Here is a 19,583-nt window from a genome sequence, read left to right as displayed (position 1 = left end):
TGCTTTAAAATAAATATGACAGAAATATTGCTTTTCTGAATGGCATTTGCGTTGAGCTGATAATTAAATACATCAAGACTTTTTGTTATGTTTTTTTGGGAGCATATTTTATTCCCTTGAAATACTCACTGGTCTCAAGATTCATTGACGGCACATTTGATGTAGAGTCTTGAACTATAAGGTAACGTTTATGGCCCGCAACACTCCCTTTTTCATGGACTTACATGGAGACAAAATAGGCATGGCAAAAAGATGCGGTGCAAAAGTTAAGGGACTTCGTCTCTTTAAATTCGTGGCGTCTCGATTTGGGGGGGGGGGGGGGGGGGGGAGGAGGACTGAGTAGAAAAGTATGCATTTTATAAATATTCGATTATAATTTCTTTAAAATTGAAGTTTACTTTTCTGAAGACATTGAATATGATTCAAACTAATTATTTGTCTGGTGCCAGCTGGACACCTATAAACACATAAATAGACAGCCTGTGATCTAATTAATTATTAAAAAAAGTGTGAAAGCGCTTATTTAGGAAAATATGAATTACCGTACATAAAAAACAATTAAAAATAATTTCTAGTTAGCGCTTTGCTGACAATTACGTCAGACGATTTTGAAGTCCTTTTTTATTGCATTTGTTGTAGTAAGGAGGAATAAAATATCCGATAAAATTAAAATTTCACGTTAGCTTGATGTTTTTTTTGTCATAATTTTTTCGCACCGTAATTTCTTCGTGATGCCCATGCTACAATCATTGAAGAAAATAAGGCGAAGCTTCATATACAACAGCTTTCATTTTTAGTTCTCAGATATTTAAAGCAAAAACATCAGCATACTTTTGTCGACACTCTCGTACTTTGCTCGTGTACTTTCAAAATATCATTAAATTTCCAAACATGCTGCAAGCTGAAGGCACGCATTTCTCTATAATCGTCCCTTTATCTTCATCGCTGTCGTTTTACGGAGACTAATATAATTTGCTCGCTAAGCTCTGCAACTCTACTTCTTGATTCCTTGTGGAAAAATACGGCAAAATTAACCACCGTAGAGAAGGATGGTCGGCGTCTTAATTTCCGTTTAATACGTACGGGTCAAACCTTATAAAGCGCACACAACTCTCTTCATGGACGGAGCTAACTCTCTTAATCTTCATATGTCCCTTTATAGATCAAAAAGAAAATTAATTACACTCTTATAACTAACACACGAAGTCATGTTTTCAGGTAACTGCAACGTAGCAGTTAGGCTAGATCATGTGATGAAAAGGACTTCCGGATCAGGTAATCATCAAGGTTCCAAAACTGAAACCACAGGGTTGAAGCATTTTTAATGTCATTTTTTACTTTTATACATATTCATAAAAAAATAACTTGAGCAGGGACTACAGAACCAAGAAAAAAAAAGTCTGTTCAGTGCGTTTAAGCTTGTTTTTTAGATAGACACAGTCACCAATGCAGCGCTTGAAGCCCACGCAGGACAACACGCGAAATAAATCAAGAAGTCGTTTCGTCCTCAATGGTTACTTGGGCAAACAAGTCTCGTCTTCCTGGAAACCACTCCTCCGTCTCTCCGAACGAGATAACAAACCCCACCGAGCACGTTTTGCTCGTTTGTCACGAACCGCCGAACGAGGAACTTGGGAACACCGGGACGAGATACGGCGCTCCAGGAACACGAGCTCTGCGTAGTAAAGAAGCGCTTGACTGCAACGCGGCGGTACATTTCAAATACACGAATACAAAAAAAGAAAGCACTCAAAGAACGGGTAAATAGATTCAGGCACCCCCCTATCGTGATCAGGGGGAGTGTATACGTTTGTACTCTTTCGCATAATCTGCAACGCCAGCCTGCAATATCTACAATAGCCCGCCAGGCGCATGCTGGTCGCTCTAGTAAGCGAACAAAAAGCGCGGGAAATGCTTATGAACGCGTACAACTGCACTAGATGTATAGTTACTGCCGACCAGTCTTGCAGACGTTAGTAAAAAAAAAAAGTGATCGATTACAATTACAAATATTCTTGGTTAGAAAAGCATCCAATTAGATTACGTAATTACTTGAAATGAAATGTAGTTGACTATCACTTGAGATAGTAAGCCTTACTTTTCCGAATAACTTGAGATTTTCAAAATGACAATTTTTTCTGCCAGTTAAAAAAAAAAGAAAAGAAAAGAAGGAAAGTTTTTCGTATACCGTTCATTATTGGATCAGAATCGCCGAATTATAAAACGTACTTATGTTCTTAATCCATCAAGCTTGTTAAACTGTTCTCCTGTCGGAGACTTACGGTTCGAGAATTCATTGATAGGAAACTTGTAGAAACAAAAGGGTGCCAATAGAATGGGGAGAAAAAAAAAATAGTAGCGGTTACAAAGGGATTTTCTTACTTTCAAAACCAATCAAATTAGTCTTGCGATTACTTCCTAGTAAATGTATTCATATTATTACAACATTACTCCAAAGAGCAATTGATTACGGGTAAAACGTGGACGCTTTGGCGGGATTGGTAAGGCATGATAATGAAAACTTTGGTTTCATTACGAGTATTTTGATCACTTGTTACGGGTAACGTACAAGTCTCTTGCGTAGCAATGACAGAATGCTGGGGACTTGCCACCACCTGCGTATTTTAAGTTGTCAGTGACTACAAGGTGTCTCCTAAAAAAAATGTACAGTTAATTTTTTTTCAGAGTAAAATTAAACTATGCATCGGCGAACTATCATTTTTTATTCGAATGAAGCGCTTAGTGGTCCGTATTAGGTGCCCGAGTTTCAGAAATAACCGTTATCTCGTTTAAAAGTTATAAGGGATCTTCTTAAAATTTTATACGGGAAAACAGGGCCCGGTTTTGCCCCCTTTTTTGTTGATTGATGCCATTCAGTTGCCTTTCAGTATTCGAGAGCTCCGTCGGCCGCAATTTTTCCCGTTGAACATGTCAGAAAATCGAAAACAACTTTGAAATAAGAAAACGGTTATGTTCTAAAACTTTGGTATCTGGTTCGGCCCGCTAGCGCTACAGTTGGGCGAAAAATGAGCGTCCAGCGAATTGTACTCTGAAGTTTGGAAAAAATAAATAATGCAAACGTTTTTTCTGGGGAAAGGGGGGGGGGGAGGGGCATTACTTTTTTTATTGAGGTCGCCCGTAATTTGGTGCAAATAACCTTGTAGACTTCTAAAGTAGCAATCCAGAAAAAAAAAAAAAAGTTCCAGGCCAGCTGGTGAATTTTTAACATCGAGAAATCCCGAGACCCGAGAACAAAAAAAGAAAGAAAACCATATTTAAGTTGAAATAAAAAAAGAAAAAAAAAGGATATTGGATTGATGTCACATAAAAACACCATAGTAACCGAAGTTATAATCAGGATAGGAGGCCCAATACGGCAATTTTCTAACGACACCAACGACATTGTTTTCTCGTTTCAAATTGTTTCCTGGTTTCACGACGCCTGGCAGTGTCCATCAATTTCATCGACTGCTGTCGTAGATTTCGTCGGATACCGACAAACAGACTAGGACCATGATAGTTCTTGCTAGTGTTTGTCCAGGATACTCTAAACCCTGCGCTCTGTAGAGGTAATACGCTATTTACAACCGTAAACGCAGTGAAATCGATATATTTCTTGACCTCCAAGGGGAGATCGAAGGCGGTGCCTCTTTGGTTTGCTTTAAGGTGTCGTAATATTAATTCAATTATGGTCCTATTGTTGGATGTGCATTGTTACACACTCCAATAACAAAAAAAGTTTTGCGCTACGTTCTGGTGAGGAGATACGAACAGGTCCACGAACAAGCCGTATTCCGGTAGACTAATAAGTATTTTTATTAACTAAATAAATAATTTTTAATGATTTTATTCCCAAAGATAAAAAAGAGGAGTCCGAGCATGATCTCCAGAATAACGCGAGTTCCACATATCTATAACGCGAGTTCCACACGGCTATAACGATTGGATTTTGCGGTTTTCTCAATATCGTTATAAGTGGACTGCACTGTAATGAAAAAAACACTGTAGACAATTCTAACACAATAATTACCTACCATGTTTTTTCGTCAAAATTAGAACAACGCTTACAAGGACATTCAAGGATATCAGATTTGTGTGAAGAGGCATCCGGATCAATACAATTTTCAACACTAGAATGTTATAATTATCGTGAGATACATATGGCACACGGGGATGTCTGCCTATGTCATAAAAGTTACGAGCTATTGCAAGTGGGAAACCCTTACATGAATGAAAGCTGCAATATATTGACCTGTGAAAGTTGGTTATACGGTGAGATGGACATGATATAGGACACTGATCGTCACGATAAGTAAAATAATTGACTAAATATGTTAATGAAATTTTAATGAGTGAATATGAACTATTGTTCTAATTAGAAACTTTATTAAAGTCAAAAAAATTTTTAAAAAACTGAGAGGTGTGGTGGGTGCGCTTAAGTAACCAGTCCCAAGGTTGCAATGCAAAAAGCTGGGTGGATAACACCACTGCTCTATTATACACGAACTCAACTCTGTTACGTCACGCCCCGATGGTGGCGCGTCGGGCGCACTTCCGGTCTGGGGCGGTGGGCGGAAGTAACCGTATAAAACATGCATTCTTGTGTTCTTTTAAAAGAAACTAGACAAAAAATTTACCTTCTCGTCAAAACGCCGCGACGGGGGCTGTACCAAAAGAGTCGAGAGAGGTTTGAAGGTCAGTTTTCGTGTGTTTTCTGCCTGCTCGGTTCGTCCGAGAACGTGGTTAGGAGCCGTAAAAAGGGCAAACCAGTTGCTGTCGAACTACAATTTCTTATGCGGGCAACACTTTGGGTTGAATTCACAGATACATGTGGTCACCCGTTGTATTTCTTTTGTTCATACATGGACGAGGGAAAACAACCAAGTTGTCCAAACCACCTGCGGGTTCAGTACGTCTTCAGATTCAAAAGGTCCCCTGATCGTTCGAACTGTCGTCTGCTCTTTCAAACTTGTCTGCTTTTGTCGTCTGCTCGTTCAAACAAAAGCGGCCCGTAGACCAAACTTTTACCCGGTGATTGCGCAGAAGTAGTTGCAGCCCTCAAAAGACTTTTAAGTAGGCTGGGTGTAAACGGTAGATACAAGATGTGGATCATTGGTACCAGTGACCATCACCGAATTGTTACGGCTGATTCACTTGGTCTGTTCCCGCTTCCCATTTTCAGTATCGACGTCGATCATCGCCGCTACCGTCTGCACTTCTGCAGCACGAGCGACGTAGAGACCGAAAACAGCTAGAAGAATCTCATCGTGGTTTTGGCGTGCATTCTGCGGCGTTCACGCAAATGAATCGCCGCACGTCAAACTATTTACGCTAAGTTTAGCGGCGTAACGAGCCTTGATAATTGCGCTCAGGCGAATAAGTTGGTACGTCATGGCTATGAGGACGTAGAATCGACAATTCCAACTCGAAAACGAAAACACAGACTCACACAGATGCCGACAAGGTGACATTCGAATGGTCTGTTGACGCGGGACGCGGTGCTTCTGGCCCACACTCCATTGCCCATGCGTTCGAACTGTCGTCTGCTCGTTCAAATGACAGCGGCCGGTGAACCAAAGTTGACCCGGTATTCGCCACAAGAAGTGCAGACCCCAAAACACTTTTAAGTTTGAAAGTTGGTTGAGTTAAGTAGGCTGAGTGTAAACAGGAGATGTTGACCATTGTTACCAGTGGCCATCACCAACTTGTAATGCCCGATTGTACTCGCGATTTTCAGTATGGACGTCCACCAACTCAGCTAAGGTCCACACTCTTGCAGCCAGAGTGACGTCGCGACTGAAAATAGCGAGCAGAATCTTATTGTGGGAGTTAGGCTTTAGCGCCCATTGTGCGGCGTCCTAGGAAATGAATCGCCGCACGTCACATTATTCACGCGAAGTTTTGCAGTGTATCGAGCCTTGTTCATTTTGCTGAAGCCACTCAAGTAGTCAGACATTGTTAGGAGGACGTAGAATCAACAATTCTAACGCGAAAAAGAGCACGGGGACTCACAGCGACGCCGACAACCTCGCATTTTAATGGTTTGTTTATGGACGACGGCGTGTTTCTTGCCCACCCTTAACCGCGCATGCGCGGCACCGGTGGCGTCCGCTAGGGGGCACTCCGGTTTGTTTGTAAACATGAGTTGGTGTATACCCACGTTTATGCAGTGATCGCATCGACCGCATTAGTAGAAATTTCTCGGTCTAAAAAAAAGAATTAAACAAAAACGACCTGCGACGCTTGAAAAAGAAAACACCCGATATTTTAAAATGTCTAAAAATACATTTTTATGTTTATGTATGTTTATGTACTGACGCCCACCAACGGCAACATGCATTCCTAATACGCTGCATCCAAGAACACACAAACAACAGCAACAACAACAACAAGAAGCACAAACACACACATCAAGCACTTGGTAGTCCAAGATAACTTAAAAAACATAGGGGCGTCCTTTAAAGTTTTTTTTTAAAGTAATATGCTAACAAATGTTTGACCCCATGCGCTGCGTTTTTCAGACTGGCAGCATCTGTGAATATGTATACACGCAAATAACAAAGGAAATACAAACAAACATATTACATCCACATATGCAAAAACATTTCTGATATCACTGTTTCTTGTTTGTTTCTTGTTTCTTGCTTAAAGGAATCACATGAAGTCGTCTATTTTCAGGAAAGAAACAACGCGAGAGTAAGCTAGACTTTTTTCATCGTGTAAATATTTTTTTGGGGGCTATGTGGGGTAGAGCGCTAACACTTTGATTGCTCTGAAACCTTCAATTTTTATATATACGGCTGGAATATGCGTGGGCCGCTGTCGGAAGCCGTATATTTAATTCGCGGGATTCATCGGATTATTTTTTGGATCATCAAAGGCGCCGACGCAAAGGAATACATATTTCCGGGGAAAAAAAGTAAATTGTATATAGAAAGAAAAAAAGACAATCTTTTATGGGTTTATGAAATTATCCGCTACGAATTCCATTTTCGCCTCGACGTACGTTGCCGCTCCAAAGCTTCGGACAAGGACATTTTTATTTCTCGGTCCCCGTGCGCAAATATTTGCCTCCCTCGGGGTACGTCGCGACGTCGTGACATCTTGCCGACAATTTCTTGAAATTATCAAAAACAGAGTAAGACCCGTGAATTAAGAAAGGTAGTCACATTATCTACCTTCTCGCCTGGCTCGCACGCTAATCATATTTATTTATTTTTTTGCTTCTTCGCAGTCGCACGTCGACGGTAGCGCCACCTACTCCTCTTCAATGTCTACCAGTCGACCTTCCCATACTTGGCTTCAGATGGAGTGAAAGCGCAGTCATACGCCACAAGACGCGGAAACACATGCACACAAACTAAACGCACACTCTCACGTGTACCTTCTGCGTTCAATATGATGTACTGCTCGTGAAGGCGCTCACAGATATGGAAGAGGTTCATGTGTGCGTAGCATTTTGTAGTCTACGAGAGCAGAGAGAGAGAAAGAGAGAGAGAGAGAGACAGAGAGAGAGAGGAGAGTAGAGAGAGTAGAACAATAACAGAACTGGGTCGTCTTTGTGATGTGTTTGCTGTGGTTTCGTTGTGTTCTGTACTCGCAGTGGTAAGAGGGAAGGAATGGACTCATTTTGGGGATGAACAAGAGCCGTGTATGGGAGTCGGCCCGAGCGTACATCGGAACGTTCCCACAATTCCCTGCGCCGTGCGGTGCAATGGGGGATTGGAAACGGGCCTTGTGGGATTTTGCCTTGCGGATAAGCCGCCAAGAATGTGCCGAAGTAAAGACGACGAAAGCCGTGACGTTGCGTTTTCGGCGTTACGTGCTTGGCGTCATGGACTTTTGGAGTCCATTGCGCTCTGATGACAATATAGGCATGCCCCCTTCCTTTTCCTTCATCCCCAACGTTCTTGGACATCAACGCCTTGCGGATGTCCATTGTCCAACGATGCCAGAACAACAGCGAACATCGCAACGTTCCCTGGAAATATTTCAGATGACGGTCGCAAAATATCGTTAAACAGTAATTAAACCTTTGGACGCGTATCATTTTTATTCCACGCCTGTACAGTTTCCTTGCATCTAATCCTATGCGGATCGCTAGCTCGTCTGCTTCTTGAGCTGTTGTTGCGATGACGCCAAAAAGCCGAGCTCTTATTGGCTCTGATGGAGAGATAGTAGGAAGACCTCAATGTTAGTTACCTTGAGGTCTACTCACTATCCTTCAATCAGAGCCAATCAGACCTAGGCGTTTTGACGTCATCGCAACAATTGGCATAGGTCACATTCACAAAATTATCAATTTCTGCTTTTCTTGACAAAAGAGCACACTGTTCCCGAAAGCTGTAATGGCTTGGGAATAATACCACTCGAATCAATTATAATTTCTACGCTTCCTTGAAAACGCTTTATTCCACAGAATGTCCCAGAAAGTTGGCCATGCCGTGAAAACTCGTGAATCTATATCTGTTTCCCTTTTGCTCTCGCGCGTCGAGGGCAGGACCTTTTAGATCGTTTCAAGATAGCAGGCGGTATTCTTCAAGGGATGCCATTACTTATGCGTATAGAGGGACGGTGAAACGATATTTGGTTGGCATGATATCTACTTTCCACTAGCTTACTGCCAGCAGTAAGATCCGAGTATACTCGCAAGCAACGGCATTGACCAAGAAACCTTTTTGTCGCCGTGTAACTTCAAGAATAAAAGCTGCGTTTTTTTTTCAAGTTCTCCTCGCAAAACTTAATGACGTAGTTTGGAGGTCGGAATGCTGGCGTAGCCCTCCAGTGACGATGCTTTAATGCGGCTCATAGTCTGGAATCGATTATTGCGTAGGCACTCACTTTAGACTGGCGAACATCAACCTTTATTTTTTAAGACGCATAGATTTTCGATTGAGGTTCTTGTTCGCAATCTTTGATGATATCACAGGCATTGACAAAAGCAAAGACATAGAGTTACCTAATTATGTTTTAAATAGTGTAGATCATTCAGGAAAGATAAGGGAAATTTTTTGGTCAGGCAGATTTTGGTCGGACAGAAAAACTCCATTAGTGAATGGAGTTTTTTACCCGAGTTTGTTATTGCTCATGACAACATGGAGCCACTTATCCCAGGAAGTGACCTTGATTTTCAATGTAATTTATGCTCAACGTTTGTGTATTTCTTTTTATTGACAGCCTCCGCTGTATATTCAAGTGTTCCTTTGCTTTAACTCTTTAGCGTTTTCTTACATATTGGTTGTACCTGATATAATTCCGGAGCTGCAGCGGAGCGAGTTTTTTCTGTAAAAAAAAAAGCAAGCTGGACAAGCATTTGGGTAGTCGATAGTGTCCAATCACTGCAACGAAGACAATAGCCTGACCTTATACTCCGTTCATCCTTAAGCTGAGACTAGAAGCTCCGTCTTCAGAGCGACCTCGCTGGCTTCCGCAGTGCTTTGGTTACGCGTGCTTGCGCGTTCACACTTGTGTTAGCAAGGGCAGAAAGCTCGCGCTGAAGGGTCAGGCTTCTAGACTCAGCTTATGAGAGAACGGAGCATAGCAATGTCTGGAACTCAGCGCCTGTCCTCCGCTTTGCCAAGCCCAACGCGTGGCTATAATGAACATTCGCGGCATATAATTAGTTCCAGATCACGTGGCCGTTTGTTCTAGCTACGAGTTAAGAAAAAAAAAACAAAAAAAAAACGCGGTTCGTTTTTCTTTAATATTTTCCACGACTACCATTAGAAGGGGAGAAAAAGACTAACGCGTGTTTCATAGATTCCAAACGCCAGGGATTCATTTTCTGTGATATTAAGGGAAAGTACAAACATCTTTTTTACCACTGTAAAAAAGCATTTATACTGTAAAGAATCATTTACACGCTTCTTTCCACAAAGAAGCATATAAATGCGAGTGCAGGCCTTCTCTCTTACAACTGATCTAAACTCTGTTTCAACAATATGTCGAACAGCCTATCCAAGGCCACGATCTAATTCAAGCTATCAGGCCGAGCCAAAAGTGGGTCGTCATGGCGGTTGTCAATTTTCGGCATTTGCAATCACCGGCTAGGCCAATTCAGCATAAAATCGTCATGGCGCAAAAAAAAAAAAAAAAGCTTTCGAATGTAAAGCAGAGTAACGTGTAAGTGCTTCTGACCCGTAGATAGTGTCATTTGCTTTATAGTACTTGCGCTCTAAAATGTATTACTGCACAAGTCAGCACGCTCTAGAGTAGGAAACTAAGATTCCGGCTTGCTGCCCGGTACTTCGATGATTTAGCAACTGCGTGGCCCCCGGCGGATCTTTCCGAAATCCGCTTCACGAGAACGTTCGGCGGCAAAGTAATGCGCGGGACGGTGGTTCTCCCACGCATATTCCAATCATTTCCTGTCAATACCATGCTTGAAGGACGCGTTAGCTGAGCACCCGCTGCTGTTGGCACAACTATAATGAGATTTGTTGTGGCGCAATCGTCCGTGAAAAAAGTTAAGCAAATGAGTGACGCCGCAGGTTTGAAATGAATCGATGACGCGACGAAAGAAGGGAGGCTCTGGGACCTCAACTTCGTTCGGTTCATTGAACGTGTCTGTAACGTTGCGTAAGCCCCTGCAGGTAACGTGAACATTTTTTAGTCCGCTTTTGTGTCTTTCTTTATATTTTATTCGACGAAACATTAGCCGGCGGGATGTTTCGGTAGCGCTCATTTGTGGTTTTCGTTCGTGACGTCACGATTAGGATTTCCCTCGCTGTGATTGGCAGGATTTGCCTCTGCCTCGCCGTGACTGGCAGGATTTGCCTCGCCGGGAACCGGCGATTGGGCAGGCATTATCAGTGGACAGGAAGCTATGGTTTGGTCAGTCGCGAATGCCGATAACAGCGTCGCTTTTTCGTCGCCCACGTTACTAATACCTCATAGGGTCCATATCACAAGAGCGAATGACATTTTAGCGAACGGCGACATTTGAGCGAATGGTCGTTTTAGCGAATAACGGGGGCGCGCGTTAACCCATCCGTCGCGCTGCGCTTTACGCCGCTTCGCGGCGACAGTCTGCGGCAACTCATTACAAAAATATGAACTCACTTGGCCCACCCGAAAACGCCGCTTCGCGGCGTCCGACTATTCGCTAAAGTGTCATTCGATGAAACGTGGGCGTTCGCTAAAACGTCATTCGATCAAGTGAGTGCCTCCCTACCTCATATGTGACGAGGTTTTGCTTCGAAGTTGTTGGTTGTATGATCGTGAGGACACTGGAAAGTTAGTCCCTCCTCAAATTGCGCCCAGGTTATCTGCTATAAGCACAAAATGTGAGCATTGCTGTAGGACAGTTAGCATGGCGCTTTTGACGAACATTAGGCAGTAGGTGGTAGACTACGCCATAGCCTCCTTTATTTTAGAAAGCCTGTCAAATTCCACTACGGAGCCACTGAGTGTGCGGCCGCCGGAAAAAGGCGAGAAGCAGCGCCGAACGGTTACCCATATGGTAGCGCAGAGCCACTTCTGGGGCAACCCTTCAGCTAGCGCCAACAATACGCGCGGTGGCGTCTCCACGAAACAACAACAAACCGCAGCGGAGAAAAATAGAAAGGAGGCTACCGACGCGTGAAGAAACAGGCAAAATAATTTCCCTTCCTGAAAAAAAGGAAGAAAAAAAAAGGTGCGCGTTTGCGTTTTCGGATTTTACCGCTGTGTTTGGCGCAGCCAGAAGAGCTTCTGCGCGCGCCCTCTTCTCTGATCTCCTTTGCCATTTGTAGAGGCGACGTTCTTTTGCGACTTGATAGTTTTCCTTTAATAAACAAAGCTATGACTATGCTGTCACAGCTATGAGCTCACGGGCGCCCGAGAACCTTGGGTGCCGATCATAGCTCTCCACACTCACTTATTAACTTTTGAAATGCTACAAAAAAGATGACAACGAGCCTATAGACATTTCTGTTTCTTGTCGTTCTCAGTCGAGTGGGTTCCGTATCTGGTATGCGGAACGAAAAAAAAAAAGTAAAACATTTTAACCTGGAATATGCGAGAAAATAGAGGTGAGGCAAAAAACAATGTGTGACAAAAAATGACGAAAATAATCCCTGGAGAAGGGGGACAAGAGGGACAAAGGACGAACACCAAGCTCCAAACACAGCTAGGTGACTGGTGAGCGACAGAACAAATCCGCGTGGTCCGGGTATCGAACCCGGGACCTCTCCATTTTATGTGGAGCACTCTACCAACTGAGATGGGTCCATATCACAAGAGCGAATGACATTTTAGCGAACGGCGACATTTGAGCGAATGGTCGTTTTAGCGAATAACGGGGGCGCGCGTTAACCCATCCGTCGCGCTGCGCTTTACGCCGCTTCGCGGCGACAGTCTGCGGCAACTCATTACAAAAATATGAACTCACTTGGCCCACCCGAAAACGCCGCTTCGCGGCGTCCGACTATTCGCTAAAGTGTCGTTCGATGAAACGTGGGCGTTCGCTAAAACGTCATTTGATCAAGTGAGTGCCTCCCAACTGAGATAATCAGGTATTAGACGTCAGTAGAGCAAACGGGTTTTATCAGCCGCGACCAGCCTAACACCAACAAGGGTGAAGCTTGTAATTTAAGGTTATCAATTTAAGGTTAAGAGGTCAAAAACGATGTTTATAAAGCATACCATGTTTGGAAATTTATGTTTGTACTTTGTCCCTCTTGTTCCCGTTGTTCGAGGCGGGGTTTAGGCCGCACGTCCGGAAGCTTCCTGGCTCGAGACGACGTCCATTCCCCGAAGTGAAGGACCCAGGGGTTCAGTGGAGGTGGGAGACTTGGTAACGTAACGAACGGTTTAATTACATGGTAGCGATACAGTCGTCAAATCCGAGAGAACAACGGAGCAGCCTCGCGCTCCGCCTTATATAGGGTCCGTTTCTTCCTCACTCCCCGCCAGGGCAGCCAGTGCGATGCAGCAACCCGGCGTCAAGTGCGATGCAGCAAAGTCCGCCGTCCAGTGCGACGTAGCCAAAGTTCTCCGCAGTTAGGCCATGCCTCTCTCCCTTTCCCGAGCGCACCAACCACCACGCACACACACACGTCCCGCTGACGTCACGGGTGCGTTGAGACTTGTTGCCGCAGGCCCCGTCACGCAGGCGACGGTCCCGGACTCGTCGGGACTCGTTTCGCGCAGGCCCCGACAAGCGGGCGACGGTCCTGGACTCGTCTTGACTCGTTTCCGCAGCGTTGAAACTCGGAAGAAGGTCGCCGAAGGTTCCATTCTTAACACCCTTCTCCAGGGATTATTTTCGTCATTCTTGTCCAGCTCGCTTGCGCTTTGCGTTTAATTGCATTATAATCAATGTGCGACAATCACACATTTCTTTGTGAAAACCTTCCAGCGGCGAGGAGAGTTCAAAAATTATGTTTTCCCGCATACCATGAGTGACGTTGTTCAAGATGGCTGCGCCCTTGTGCAAAAGGTGTATACTCCGTTCATCTCACGCTGACACTAACAGCTCCGCTTTCAGCGCGAGGTCGCTGGCTTCCGCAGCGCTATTTTTGCGCGTCCCTGCGCGTTCACACTAGCGTTAGCAAGGGTAGAAAGCTCGCCTCGAAGGCGTAGCCAGCGTTTGCATGTTCTCGTGAGTTTGCACCTGCTTCGTATAACTTCATACTAGTGTCCTACTGATGCCTTCCTCAAAGGGACTGTACCTGTTTACTTGCGCGTTTTTGTCTCCCGACGGTGTATTTGCCCTGCGTGCCCCTGTTGGTGTTTTCGACGCAAGCTATGTAAAAAAATAAAGAAAGAAAAGGAGTGAAAGGAGCGCACTTTAATACGAGCGTGGAGGTGCGCCCGAAACCGTGCAAACATTTCGCTTTCCATCTACCCTTCAAAAAGAGGCACGCAACTGCAGTCCCGGGGCTTCCTGCATTGCCCGGAAAACGCATTTCGAGTATAAATGCAAATGTGAAATATACGGGCATTACTTTTTGTTTACCTTCGCCCTTTGTATTAATAATTTTTTTTTTATTTTATGGTTTATTTTTCCGCGTGAGTCAGTGTGTTTTAGTCCTTAGGCTGTTTCAACGAAAAATATATTTTTTTCTTCTAATTTTTTTTTCACTTTGTTCCTTTCAGGTGTTTCTCATCATACGAAGGTGTGCGAGGGCCTGGATGATGATGCGGTCTTTGATGACGTGAGTGCTTTTCTGTTGTTACGCCTTCAAGCTTTTTCTTGCAGGTAAACATATATTACCATTCCTTAACCCAAATGGAGTCGGGTAAAGAAAGCAAACACCGATTCTCGCATTGTACAAAAAAAAAAAAAGGAAAAGAATTTTTTAGTAACAGAATTAAAAGTTTTCATTTTCAAAATTTAGACGCTATTTGAGATAAATTTTTACAAGGAATTCCTTTTAAAAAGTTTAAAAGTGAGAACGTTGGTGGAAATGAAGTGACTGAAAGAATAAACGCAGCTACAGAGAGGACGACACGAAATATGTGTCGTGGTGCTATTCTCTGCGTTCATTTGTTTTGAGTAACGTGTAATGTTTTTTTTTTTTTTATTTTCCAGGAGAGTTTATGTTTTTACACATATTTGCGAAGTCCCGTCGGACTTCGTTTCCTATAACCGCGAATGCCCAAAACTAGCTTCTACCTTTCAAGCGGAAACTCATAATTTAGAAGCGCCTATATTACTTCACTTATCCCCGGTAAAGTCAAGCACAAAGAGCTTAACTTTACGTGACAGAACACTAACATCGACAGAAACAACCGCGTCCACTGTCCGCCATTAACTGCCGCAGCGGGGCACCACCTTTCAGCCGGGTCACGAAATGCACTTTGGTTGCTGACCGTAAACCAGCCATGGAGAATAGAAGGGTAGGAGAGGGCATGACGTCGGCCGCGTAGCCTCCGCAAGCCATGCTCCCTTGACGCCTCGCCTCTTTCTCATTTTCCTCCTTACTCTCCTCACTTACCATGCCAACGTGACCACATCACGTGACTGTAGCTAGCATTGGTCTTGCTATGGGGTACTAGAATACACCACAGTCTAGCCTTCGATCTGATAAAACCTACCGGACGGAGCGCGCGCCAGCCTGGAAGGGGTCCTTCTACAAACAACCATCCATCTCACACGTGACATGTCACGCGCACCAATCACCAGACAGATCTGCGGTCACGCTGGGCACAAAATCGTTTAAACTTTTTATGACTAGGCTTCACCAATATTGCAACGTGCCCTCTCCTAGTACTTCTAACCTCCTTGAAACCAGCAGACCGATAGTGCACCGCCAAAAACAACGCAAAACAACAACAAATAAAAAAAACAAAAAACATCACGAGGTTTCAAAACGTGGATGATAGGAGTCCCTTTCCCGAAAACCCATAATCCGCCGAATAGACGGGAAATGTGGACCGGTAGCTGTATTTGCACCGCCGCCGGAACAGAAGCCGGAGATCTGAGTGCAATAAAGAGAGCGGTCCACGAAGAAAGGTTTCTGTTATCCCTTCTGCCACACATTTCCGGATCTCGTATGCACCCTGCCTGAATTGTACATGCAGATGGGTTCCTCATTTGTTTTTTTCTTTTCGCGCGCGTGATGTGAATGCTTCTGTACCTTTCGAATGAATGTCTCTTGGAAGGGTAGCTGTGTGTTATTTGCATGAAATGAGTTTAGGTGCCGTATGAAAGTTTCGTCAATCGTTTCCGAGGTCTGTTTTTTTATTTCTCCAACATTATATTTTCTATTCTAATGTTAGTCTGCGTTGACAGTTGAGATGCTCCGCCGGTTCACCGTTGAGATCGTCGGAGTTGCAACACGTCAAAATGTCGTTCTTAATTTAAAAAAAAGAAAAAAAAAAGAAAAACGAAAGTGTAACGTACGAAGTGCAAGCAGGAAAATGAGCGGATAATTGACGTTACTAAAAAGGACAGTTTTGATCCTAATGCAGACAGACAGAGATTGATCAAACTTCCCGCACATTCTAAGAGCGACAACTTGTCAGTTTCGCGAGACGCCGAGCACGTCGCAGGAGTTGGCTGCTGCTCGGAAGAATGTTTAACTAGGGTGTTTCACTATGTGGATCATTCCCATAGAGTGGTAACTTCAAAACATTTTGTGGCACGCTGCTTCGTTTTTTTAATTTTTTTTCCCGAAGATTATTTTTTTTTTTTATTTTGGGGTGAGTGAAAGGGCATATGGGACATTTCGAGCTCTTAGCTTTGGGCTACTATGTGATAGTGCAAATTTTGGTCAGGTGTATCTTTTGTAAATTTTTTCTTTGTTCGCGTGCTGACTGTGCCGGGTACGCCTCCCCCCCCCCCCCCAAAAAAAAAAAAAAAAGAAAAGAAAAAAAAAAAGGCAGGATTTTAAAAAAATTGAGGCACTCCACGTCTAGCTCTATCTCGCAAACATCCGCAGTGCTGGCAAAGGCACGGGTGCAGCGCCTTCGAAAGTGACTTTTACGGAGGTGTTCTCCTACAAACAGAGGCATTCTGCTTAGCTAGGCTCACCTTCCTGTGCCTTCGTCTGCACCGTACATGTTTTTGACGCAGAGTGAACTCTATGATTTACGTAAGAAAAACTAATTTATGAGTAACATGCGAAACCCGTGACCTGGGCCCCTTCTGAAGTGGAGACACAAAGACTGACACATATTACAAGATAGTCTTAAGATTTGCGCTGGCTAAAAGCCCCAAAAACCTGCTGATATTTTTTAGAACAGCAGTGTATCTGAAGCGGTTGGCTGCGGTTCAGCGCACTTTACTACTGCATGATGCACGTTATAAATCCCACGTTAGCTGTCGAGCTGCACCTATACCGCAAGATGCCGACCTAACGCTTTATGAATATTGGCAAAGTTCCTTTGGCTTTGACTTGTATTTCATACAGTAATTCATTGTTTAGAATCAAGCGCCTTTGCTCACTGGAGTTGTAAACATTGTTCAGATGCCAGCAATTTATTTAGTTATATACTTCGTTTTAGCTTGAGTCGAGACGCAGCCGGCGCCGGGAGCTAACGGCTCAAATCAAGCACCGTCAAAAAGCTAGAGCCACTAAGCTTTTTTTTTGTTTATGATTAGTTTGACGATAATAGAACACGTCGAGAAACAGCACGAACACCTTTATGATGCGCTTTTGATGCTGTCTGATTGGTCACACCAGGTCGTAGCGTCCGATCGGCTGCGTCTCGACTTAACGTCTGCGAATGCTCACGTGCGGAGCCAGCGGAACTTCCTTGGCATGACGTCATAGACGCGACTTGGGTTAAATACTATGCCTTCATCTGTTTGTCGACACAGGTGTTCGAGTGGCCAGTGGGGCGACCCGTCGAGAACCAGGAAGTGCTCGAGGTGCAAGTCCTTCAACACAACAAGTATTTCACAAACAGGTGGGTGAGGCAATCGGCAATTGGTGCACACGATACGCGGACTGTGGAAAGCGCAGAGTCTATCCGGTCCATACCTTAGCAACTTCCTTAGCCAATGGCAGATCGAGAAAGGCGGGGCGTAGGGAGGCTAAACCATCTCGTTATCGCTACAGAGCCTATGAGTTTGCGGCATTAGCGTATACTCTCCCGCTATTCGTCCTATTATTCGTCTGCCTTTAATCAGCTTGGCCATTGAGAACAGTGAAGTGCATTGCTCCCTGATAGTCCTTTCATCTCAGGGACCGAATTGCGTCCACTGTTTCAGCCACCGAGCCTGCATAGCCGTGAAGCACGCTACTCAATGATTTTTTTAGAGGCTGAAGAAACTAAGAAAACAAACGAGTGATTGGCGTTTTGCTAGCAGCACGGGGAGGTATGCTTTCAGGGATTTATACGAGGTGTGATCAAAGAGTTTCTGGGACTGGTTTCGTTGCATAAAAAAGCAGCACAGTGATGCGCGCGCAGGAGTTGATTGTGACCTTCCTGCGTCATGATGCCAAAGGGCGTCGCATTGTGAACATTTGGAACTGCGCTACACGAGTTTGTTTGACCACATTTACGAGCAAAATGGCGATCTCTTCATGGGCTGCAAACGAAAGCTTGACCAAACATCAGTTTTACGTCAACGTCGGCAAATCTAAAACAGAGACCTATGAAATAATTTAGAAGGCTTATGCTAAAAAGTAGTGAGGTCTGCGAGGTATTTTGAATACCACTGGCGCCTCAAGAATGACAGAACGCCACGGAAGTCAAGGAGAGGTCGGACAATGTCGCCCTACCGCTCTTCGTGTTCCAGTGATGTTCTGCCGTTCGCTTAAAACACTTCGTAAAATTTACTGTTTTTTGGCACAAGCCAGCTGAACCATTTCCAAGCTTTTTTTTATATTAGCCGAGTTTGACGGAGAATTGATGTTCGCTGTCGCTCTAGTTTGCAGTCTTTAGTGATATCGCCGTTGTACCCTTGCATGGTGTCACAGAAACTCGTGTAGCGGAACTCCAAATAAATTTTCACAGAGTGACGCCCTTTGGTATAATGAGACACGAAGGGTGACTTCCTTCGATGCTGCGCCCGCATCATTGTACTGCCTTCTCTTTTTACGCTACAGAATCAGTTCAGGTACTTTTTGATCACACCTCGTAGATCAAAAAGCGACGTCCCGCTAATAGAACGCGGAAAAATTACAAACTCTCGATTCATCTTCAACGCTACTTGAGATGACATGGTACCTGAGACATCAATCTTCTATATTGTGTGGACTTCTGCAGCATTTGTAGTCTCAAAGACACCATGGTGTCGGTTGGAAATAAACACGGGTATGTGACGAAGATGTGTCTGGGTTTTTGGCTTTAGGGTCCTCGGCGTCTACGGCCTGGTTTTGCAGCAGCTCGTCGAAGATGGACATTTGGCCATCTGCGATTCCATCGTAGACGAGAACAACATGCCAGTGGCAGGGGTAACTACCTGCGTTATTTGAACGCTTTTTTTTAAAATATTATCAAGTGCATTTTGCCAAAAAAAAGAAATAAATATTTTGTATATATTGGGTTTCGTATATTTTTTTAAACTATATTTTCTATATCTTTAAATTTTATGTTATATTTTGTTGATTGTATAATTTATATATTTGTTTATTGTGTATTGTGCATTGTAGTGTATTGAATATTTTGCCTATTGTTTATTTTTAACTTTGTATATCAGTTTGCGTATTGGATATTTTTTTCCAATAATATATGTTGGAGACCGTGTATCTCTTTGGTATCTGCAGAACAGGGAAATGTCAGCTTACCAATTTTCAAGGTCAGCTTCAACCAGGCTGCCTTGTTAGGAATGATACTGGCATGTGCAAACCGATTAGATGTATTTGTTTCTCAATATTTAAAATGGCCATAGTACGCAAAAAATATGTAGGAGTCGTTATAATACAAAAAGTGGAAGAATAAATTAGTTCTGGCCACCTCTGTGCGCACGATACGCCAATAATGATTGCTCCAGAAGTTGTGATAATATTCAAGTAAATTAAATAATCATATTTGAAGTAGGTAATTTTTTAAAATTTATTTGTATCATGCATTTTTAAATAGCAATAACTGAAAAAAATATATTGCTACGACTATGTGTTAATGGTACTAGGTTGAGTAGTATTCATACAGGTCGAGTAATCATAAAACTACTGTGATGTTTTAATATTACTCGACCTGACGTCGAG

At 43.6% G+C, this 19,583-nt stretch overlaps 1 protein-coding gene across 1 annotated transcript in view; it reads left to right on the top strand.

The window, feature by feature from the left end:
* The window catches only part of LOC8042252 (otoferlin), a 124,898-nt gene that overhangs the window by 15,384 nt on the left and 89,931 nt on the right, over positions 1-19,583 (top strand). The window contains exons 2-4 of the mRNA XM_042287053.1: positions 14,080-14,138; positions 17,249-17,337; positions 18,728-18,830. Coding sequence (XP_042142987.1) covers positions 14,080-14,138; positions 17,249-17,337; positions 18,728-18,830 — 251 coding nt within the window. The remainder of the gene's footprint in view (positions 1-14,079; positions 14,139-17,248; positions 17,338-18,727; positions 18,831-19,583) is intronic.

This window comes from Ixodes scapularis, unplaced genomic scaffold (genome assembly GCF_016920785.2).
Source record: "Ixodes scapularis isolate PalLabHiFi unplaced genomic scaffold, ASM1692078v2 PGA_scaffold8__174_contigs__length_109621045, whole genome shotgun sequence".
In the NCBI taxonomy this organism is placed as follows: Eukaryota; Metazoa; Arthropoda; class Arachnida; order Ixodida; family Ixodidae; genus Ixodes; species Ixodes scapularis.
The sequence above is the reverse complement of the archived record's forward strand: the minus strand, read 5'-3'. Positions and strand labels throughout refer to the sequence as shown.